Genomic DNA, 9,152 nt, shown 5'->3' with positions numbered 1-9,152 from the left:
CTCGTACCCAGTTCTCCATATGGCCCCTCAATGTGCTTTCGTATGTTTAATATTGCCTTAACTATCAAGCTCTAAGAGGATCGACAGAAAGCGTATGCCATTCCTCATTGTGCTTTCTGGCATGCTCAACAACAACGTATCCGTCTACTAGCTTCATTATGTCATCCCTTCATAATTCAGTGGTTTGTCTTTTAGTACAAATGGCCACCCTGGCAAAAATGGGAGCTCAGTACGCATTCGGTTTGATTGCGTTCTGATCTAGTATGTACTTCGGATTGGATTGACTACACATATCATAGGCTATGTGTCTCTTTCATACAGATACCATCACCCGGAGCCTCTTGGATCTGAGGCTACACGTCGCTGTCTGTTCACTATCCACAGAAGGCGTTCTAGCTTGTCCAATACCTCTCTACTTCAGTATCTGCATGTGGGGTTGCTCATCCGCCCGCTCTCATTTCATTTGGAATTCCTGCCTTGTCTATTCGGCTGTCGCTCCTGCGCTTACCGCATGAAGACGCACCGCATGGCAGAAAATTGAGAATTGTGGAAAGGATTAAGAAGCGTCGGGAAGTTTGATGGTGCTGGTTTGGCTGCTGACATGATTTCAATCGGGTGCGCTCACTCCTGCTCGAACTCCATGTCACCATGCTAAAATATCACCCACCCACCCTTCGTTTGAGTTCACCGCTGCTCGCAATTGGCCATCTTCTCGCCCGCAATTTTGGGTTAGCTAAGTAGGTCCTAAACATTGATGTCACCCTGCCATTGCCCATGGTGTGACTTTGCTGTCCGTGTGTGAAATCATTCAGTGTGGGCATTGCATTCCCAGGGAAACGCATCATATTTATTTGAAGACATGTCGATTGTTACAGAGAGAAAAAGACAGAAATCAGAGAAATCAGATAGCGGTATATCAATGCTACAATGGCTGTCCATGTCATATCATGATCATGCAAACTCTAGCCATAGGTATGTCGAGACCGTCCTTCTCCACTCGAGAGGTCTCTATTTCGATGTCTGCCTATTGAAAACAAGGATGTATCATACTCACAGCTATCTTGTTGAATAGCGGGATCCTGGATGAAGTACATGATCGCAGCATGTTGGGTTAGCACGCCAGTGGAGCTAAGCCTTTATGTGGCAATAGATCGTGGAGCGCGCCATACTCTCACTGTCTACATGATCACACCACCGCTGTCTTGTTGAAATCCCTACGTCCCTTTAACGCTTCCCAATCGTGGTCTGTCCTCCCTGTGACTTATGATGTTGGTAATGGCCTTGCACCAATAGTACAGGCCGGGAAACTGCCTGTCGGTTCTACCATTTCAATGGTTCCCGGTCGGGTACCATAATCATATGCCTCCATAAGGGCGGTAACAACAAACTTGCTTGTCTCGGAGCGTATGCAGGACGGTATATCGCTATGCTCTTCTCCGCTGAAATCCTACGTCAATTAAAATTGCACGCCCAACAGGCAATGGAAGTCGAATATGTTGTTCATACCTTGCTTGTGGACTGTCCCTAGTTCTGCAATCCGGATATCCAGTATGCCGGTGACTCACGAGGCTGCATCGCGCGCACTTGTCGCACGATGTCAAATCGTAAGGAACGCGGTCCCTTAGACCATACTTGAGGCATGTGGGTAGGTGTCTGCCCAACATGAAAGGACAGCGAAACATTCCACGGTCCTTTTAGTCACTTGGCCCGTAGTGCGGATCTACGGTGGTAGAGAGCATCATCAATCAAGTGCGATGGGACCTCTACTGGATCGTCCTCATTCGGGTGCCGCGGGTGAGATCACGGAACATGCCGGGCACGAATGCTGAATAAATACTACCATGGCTTTCCCTTGCTATGTAAGTACTTCTATTCGGTAGGCTGGGCGTCGCCGACGGTCAGTTTTCTCGCATCAGAAATGGCCGGCTGCTGAATTATAATAATGCTCCACAGAATATTCTATGGGTTGCTAAATTGCAACATATCGCACGAGGTTCTCTTGATGACATAGATGAATTCATGGACTCGAGATGGTGCAGTACATTAACCAACATTCTCAGTAGCTTGAGAGACGACATGAATTAAAAGAGCTGTGTAATATAGATGACTTGTACCATGATAATGCCGTGCAGACCCAACCGTTAGAATCGATAACAGAGGAAACCATGTCGTGAGTTCCACCAGAGACTCACCAGTGGAATTATGTGGCCTCTTGAATTGAACTATCAAGCACTATGCTCACTGGTCCGAACGTCTGGTCATCCTCAACATACACGGTATATGTTCATTCACATTATTCCCAGAAAGTATTTAACAGGATAATTACAGCCGATCCAATAGAGCCTATTGATGCGAAATATCAAGGGATCTCCCATTGTATTCGTGCACCGGAGGTCAGTACTACCGGATGATCCCATCCACAGCGGAATTATTACAGATGTCTGTATGCTAAAACAAATCCCCTTACAATAGGTTGTGGGAGAAGCTTGAAGAAGGAACTGCTTCTGTCGGTGTTGAACTCCACCGGGGACGGCATATGGTGAGGAGGGAACTTACCTGTCTTCGTGTCTCCTGCCAAGTCCTTCTTCGTCGTATGTGTTCATGTGAAGAGTACACTTTCGTCACGAACGAAGGCGCAATGACACGTCCCTCTCCATATATTCAACCGGGATTGGGGATTACCGGGTACGTGACCTTTGATGCGGTAGAACCTGGCTTACGAAACCCAGCTCATGGACAGCAGTTAAAAGGCGAACAATTTCCTCACCCATACTGCAGGTCTCTCTCGTCTCTCCATCTACTTCCTCTTCGATTCACTTCAATACAATGGCTCTGAGTAAGCGGTCAAGTATATCTGTATAGCGGAATGCTAATGGGCATATAGCATCTGACTACAATGCGTCCTTCATGGGTGCTAGTGCGTTATAATTTTATTTCATTCTCTCGCTCTCATCGACGGGTAAAATAGCCTTCAATGACTGGATGACAACCCACCAATGGGCTGGTGCATGCGGCTCGCCCAATACCTCGGTTGTCATGGTCGCCACCGTGCCCCAGCATCTGGCATCCGTTACTGAGGCCGGAAGTGAGGTTGAGACGATCCGCGTGGCAAGCGGCATTGGGTACTTTGAGGCGAGTCATTCTTCGGAATATTCACATTATCTCATGCATATTAACATTCCATTGCCGATAGGTTGTGATGCATTACCAGAAGCGCTACGGTACACTGGATGAATGCAACGTTTATCTGGTCGTGCCCGGGTTTGGGCGCACTTTGGTGTGCGAAGCTTACGGCGTGCAACTCGAGAGGGACACTCCGCGCAAGTATACCGTTGCAATTCCGAACAGCCAAGCTCCCAAAATTCATGGGAACTTTTCATGGAAGTTCGAGAAGCAGCAGAATCAGATTGAGGTTGTGATGGCGTACGACCTGACAACTCCGTTCACCGGACAAATGGTAGATCATGTCAGCTTGTTTCCGTCCTCGTGAGTGACACGGCCGTTTACAATGCAGCGGATGCAGTGTATTCTGATAATTTTCTCAGTGTCAGTGCTCGGCAGGATCAGCTGCAACAATTCCCTTACGAAATCGCCACGAAGCCTCGATCGACCATAGAAGATATCGACGATTTACAGAGTGCGGTTCACTTTGGTAAGTTTAACACGCGTGTGGGTTTGTACTGCGATGCTCATACGTTTCCAACAGACGCTGTGACCAGCGGTGAACACGAGCGTACGTACAATAGTTGACATGAGAGACACTTCCACTGAATATTGCCATCTAGTCCTGGTCAAATTCTTGGATGACCATGCCCACGACATGGGAGATGCTGGTTACACCATTGCCATCCAGTCTTACAGAGAGGGTGGACCAGTAGTCGGTGTAGCTTCCTCTGACTCAGGACTTGCAGCGGCCGCATCTAAACAGTACTCACTTAGCCTTCATTTTGCGGGTATTCTCGAGGTGCGTTATCTGAAATACGGTGCATTCACTTTGTCTAACGATCGCTCCCTCCAGTTGGTTGGCAGCATTGGACCGGTTGATCGAGTCGTCGCAGCTGAACTCTTCGCCAAGGTTCCCATTGCTGGTCGTGTCAAGTTGGCAAATGTCAAGGGAGCTCTGACAGACACGGCGTCGGTGCAGGCGACAATCAACGTTGTTGTTGCAAAGGGCACAGTGACGTTTAGGGCTGTCAAGAATGACAGTGGAAAGCATGACTTATATTGCGACGCAACCGTCCAAGTGAAACTGATTTCTCCTATCAAAGTGACGAATGTCAAGATATTGGCACTTCCGTGAGTGATATTATGCTTTACTGAAATATCCATCTTCATGTATTTTCCCCTGCAGCTTCTAAGCGCAGTGTGCTGCGCGGACAATTGATGCAGGAGTCAAAGTCTTCTGTTGGCAGGAATCCGATTTCATTATTTTCATGTTGGACGGCTCGGAGCTCAACCTCTGAGCCCACTTGTGTATAATTAGGTCGGGCGCAACCCCGACGCATCGCTTCTTTACTGTCAATGACATGAACAAGGTTATACTCTTCTTTCTGTGCACTCATCGAACCGATGCAGTCTCTCCCCAATGCCAACCTGGGAAGAATCAGGGAGCGCAATAAGTGTAGGGTTGAGTCCTGCCACATTCTAAGGCAGAGCTTGCGCATTACCTGGAGCTGCTCTCTCGCCTCGACAACCACTGGCCGGTGTTGAGATCTCTTGTTTTTGCTGGTTCCGGTCCACCAAATCTACCGTTCTCTCGTCTGTCTTCCGCACAACGTCTACCGCGCGCATCAAGTATGTCACAATTCGACGTAATTTAGTCCATTGAGACTGCCTACCGATGCACACATCACGGAATTGGTGATATTTAAGCCACAACAGTACTGTAGTGGCGCGCAGGGAAGATTGCCCCTACTGTAATCTGTGAGTCTCTACAGTGTATCGGAATGCCCCCTGGTCGTGCTCCAGCCAAATTCGTGTCGGCACGCCACTCTTCGGAAAGATTGAAAGAGCTGCGATTCAAGAGATGCAGATGAGTCTCCGACACGAATTTGGCCAGGCTGGCGCGGATGGTGAGCGCGCTTCCGATCGACGTCGAGGTATGAACGACGAGCAATAGAGCGGACATGATGAACATGAGGAATGTGGGACCTGACAGTTGATCAGTTGATACTATTACTTTACGAATTGTGCCAACGACAAAACTCCATGCTTGGACATTGGACTTTGCACTCACGACAACGCGATTTTAATGTGAACACCCGGTACAAAATGTTGAAACTTCCCTCTGTAAACTTGGGGATTTCCGCCACTGCGACACAGCGACACAGTGCGCTGGAAAGCCGTTCTGGCACGATTCTAAAGAAGTAATCTGCCTTGTAAGCGATATATACGGTTCCAAACTACATCGTCCGTATGAGTGATTTCTACGGCTTCTAGAATATGTTGTAGAGCCCCGGTTGGTGGGCCAAATGCTTTGAGCAACGATGATGGGTTTGTACTGCCCTGTGTTGCTAGACCAGATGAGATTCTCAACAATATACAGCCTCAAATCCCACTGCGAGCACCCGCACCCGTACTCAGTAAGTACTCAGCGCTCAGCGCGCGCACGCACCTCCGTGAGAGCGTCTGCGATGGCCCTCAGCGGGTCGGACACCGTCTGGCCCGGTTTGCAAAGTCTTGTTCATAAAGGCCTGCACACCTTTGAACAGCTGTGAATGCGTTGCAACTTGGCTCACAAAAAAATTTGCGGCATTGGTAGCGCAACTTGCGGGCGAGTCGGTGACCTCCATGACTGAGCGCCGCGTCCAGGTCTGTAGCGATTAGCGTGGGACGGAAGGAGACGAGGACAGCTAGAAATTCAAACCCCATAGGCATGGGGTTGAACGCACATTTGAACTGGTCTTGCGGGACGTCGCGGCCGGTGTGTGATTGTACAAGTCGTCTAGCAGGAGCATGTACCGCCTTTTCGCAACATCGAGGCACATCTTCATCCATCCTCATGTTCTACTTGTCCTTCACAGTATTTGCAGGTTTTTTTTCGCCCTATCGGATAAGTTGACATCTCGTCACTCTCCCAGTCCAGTGGAGGAAATGACACGCCTCTGCTAGGATCTGCTCCGACGTATCTGTTCTGCAGGGTTGTGTCATTTTTAACACTACACTGATTACACAAGAAGCATGTGCTTACGCACTGGGTTGGCCATGCCCTTGAATCCGCCTCAAGTCACACTCTCCATCCAGCCGTTCACGAGGTCCAAGAAGAGGGGTTGAGATTGAGACCTGAGACTATTAAGAGCTGGAGAGTCCAAAGAAACCACCTTCAGCGATCAGAAAGGAGTGTCAATCAAGTATGTGTGGTATGCACGTCATCTCGCCGAAGGCACGGGGCATATCCTCCAGAATCACTAGAACCCCAATAACGACATGGCGCCATTGTATATTAACATGGATGTATGAATCATGTTAGTTGATAATGTCACCGGCGACATTTATTGTTTGGAATCTCACTTGTAGTAGCCTCCATGCCAACATCTGAAAGTAATTGCGGACATGGTGGCCTGACAACTGTGTCTAGTATATATCAACGACGGCAAGCGCATGCTCTCGGAGACATTGATCAGCCATATTTCTGTACCAACGCTCCTAACCCACTGGTGGTCACAAAAGAATGCAACCCGCCTTGCAAACTCTCAAATTCTCGAGTAAGTCTAGACGCATCACACGCCCGGCGCATTGCTCCCTACACAAGCTTGATCACATGGTCCTCCCTTTCTGGGCTTCGAGATCGCAGCATAAATATCTTTCAATTTAATTGGCGCTTGAATACTGCAGACGACGTCATCTATGCCGTTCCAAACGTAGAGTTTATCTCCGCAAACGCTCGTGGATGCAAAAATAAAAATAAAAAAAGTATCGCCGGACTCGGGCATACGTACAATCAAGGGGGGTGCGTCGCGTAGACCGTACAAGTCGGGGGTTCGATCTTGAGGCCGCCGTCACCGCATTGCCAGCTGTAACTGAGATCCATGTGGGTGATGTTGTCAGTCCGACCCTTGGGCGGAATGATGGATATCTGAGGGCCAACAGTGAGAGGAAGTAGTGCATGGGAGGATGGGCAGACGTACCATAAGGAGGGTTTGACCAAAACGTCGGAGTATGTTTTGGAGGGCAGATTACATAATACGCGTCCGGCTCTGGCAATCGGATGACTCGGATGATCGGATCTAGTCGGATGCGCGGCACACTGTCGCGACTATCATGCACAAGAGTAACTTAATAGTAGCACAAACTATGAGGAGTAAAAAAAACGAAAACGAAAGCACACATAATAGCAATATTACAGTCCAAAACATTTCAATATACAGAAAGTGGTGATAAACTGTAGATCATAGCAAACACACACGTCAGACCGAATCAGTATCGTCAAGACTTGCTCAGTTGCTCTGCCAACTTCAAATCCCCGCGGCACTTACCCTTCCTCTCCTTCAGATGGCGTCCCAGCGCATCTTTTCGACTAAAGACGCGTTGACAGCCGCCCATCATCAAGCGCCCTTTGTGCAGATACATGGCATTAGGATCCATGCTATTCATGTAATTCTCGGGGACCAAAACGCCGCAGCAGGCCCACTCGCCTTCGTCCGGACGTGCTCGATGGGTTCTAAGGTGCCGCTCAAGATCCCCGTTGTGCCGGCCGGACGGGGTGTACCCGCAGTCAGGCACCGGGCACACCAGAGTATCCAGCGCCTTAATGAGCGCATCGACGAAGTCGGCATCCGAGCGGTATACTTGTCGATTTCGTGCGCGCGCGCTGCCTTTCGCAGGCCTCCGTGGCGGGCATGGTGCTAGGGGCACTGGCGACTGAAGTGGCGAGGGAGACCATGAAGACGGTGACGGGTACGGGGAGAAGCGGCGTTGGGATCGGACGGTCGGAGCGAGTGCGTTATCGACACTATCACCAAGTATCGCGTGTGCGTCGATAGCCGAGGCCCCGGGGTAAGAAAGTGCGGGTGGCAGCTCTTTGGAAGAGAGGAGCGGGGCACGAGTGATGGCATCCGATGTCTCCGTGTCCAGCCGCAAGGACTGAGCACGCCCAACCAAGTCTTCAAAGAGGGAGAATGGGAAGACGGGGCCTTGGTCGACAGGCGCAGTGTCATAGTCGGCGGATACATTCGTACATGTGCCACTGGCAGCGTCTAACCCAAGCTGTCTGAACGATAAGTTTCGTTGAGAAACCTCTATCCGCTAGACAAATGTACGCGTGGAATTGAAGCTCACAATGCATTTTTGAAGAGTGGCTCTGTGCCAGGGAAGAAAGCTCTTTCGCGCGATTCAGGATGGGGGTTGGGTGCCAGGTAATGAGCCTCTTCAGTGAATCGGTATGGAGCGCTATTCGACCCTAAATCCGGAATGCAACTGTTCAAGTCACGCAGATACGGCGTCTGATGGTAGGATCCGGAGTATAGCCCATCGAAGTCCAAGAGGTCGAGCGAGGCGCCCATACCGGGCGACGGGAAGGGGGCGAGAGGATCGAACATTTTGTGAGGCGGGAGGGTTGGAGGGGGGAGAGAAACGTATCTTGGGGGTTATACGAGCCATTTTGCAGTCCTTTATACTCTGCGTAGGCATAACGCTGGGGAATAGAGAGTCGTATAGGCTGGAGAGGTTCAGAGAGGCGGTGACCGTCCCAGTATGGCAGGTGGCGGACTTCGAAAATCCTAGGATCGGTCACGAGACCGCGTATAGGCCCATGACGAGCATGGTGGCAGCAATTCAATTGCAGGGTATCGTACTAAAAGTTCAAAGTTATAAAGTCAAGTATTATTATATTTACAGTACAGTCCCATTGTGATCTTGTGGTAATACTACAGTGCATTGGTTGCAGACGAACGGAATAAGTTATACATAAGAAAATTGTCACCACCCTGCGTGAAGCGGGAAGATGCCTCGCGCCCCACACGACAAGCGAAATAAGGCTCACATCCTACTGAGTAGATCCGCCAGGTCCAAGTCACCAATACACCCCTGCGTCGATTTGTCTAGATGCCGCGCAAGCGCATCTTTCCGCGCGAAAGTACCAAGGCACCCTCCCTTCATACGCAGCCCCGCATAGTTGTACGCCTCGATCGACCCGTCAGCAGCGAGCACTCCAC

At 49.8% G+C, this 9,152-nt stretch overlaps 2 protein-coding genes across 2 annotated transcripts; one reads left to right on the top strand and one right to left on the bottom strand.

Annotated features, from left to right (window-relative positions):
• Positions 1-2,826: 2,826 nt before the first annotated feature.
• FIBRA_03727 (uncharacterized protein) lies at positions 2,827-4,300 on the top strand (the record flags this gene model as incomplete). Its single annotated transcript, XM_012325557.1, has 8 exons — positions 2,827-2,836; positions 2,885-2,917; positions 2,969-3,105; positions 3,194-3,486; positions 3,546-3,652; positions 3,707-3,733; positions 3,786-3,964; positions 4,019-4,300. 8 exons carry the CDS (start codon positions 2,827-2,829, stop codon positions 4,298-4,300), a joined length of 1,068 nt encoding a protein of 355 aa, XP_012180947.1.
• A 3,125-nt stretch (positions 4,301-7,425) lies between these two features.
• On the bottom strand, positions 7,426-8,537 carry FIBRA_03726 (uncharacterized protein; the record flags this gene model as incomplete). Its single annotated transcript, XM_012325556.1, has 2 exons — positions 7,426-8,209; positions 8,278-8,537. 2 exons carry the CDS (start codon positions 8,535-8,537, stop codon positions 7,426-7,428), a joined length of 1,044 nt encoding a protein of 347 aa, XP_012180946.1.
• Between the last annotated feature and the right edge of the window lie 615 nt (positions 8,538-9,152).

The sequence above is a fragment of the Fibroporia radiculosa genome, assembly GCF_000313525.1.
Source record: "Fibroporia radiculosa TFFH 294 genomic supercontigs, scaffold2217, whole genome shotgun sequence".
NCBI lineage: Eukaryota > Fungi > Basidiomycota > Agaricomycetes > Polyporales > Fibroporiaceae > Fibroporia > Fibroporia radiculosa.
This window is presented reverse-complemented; position numbering and strand designations above follow the sequence as displayed.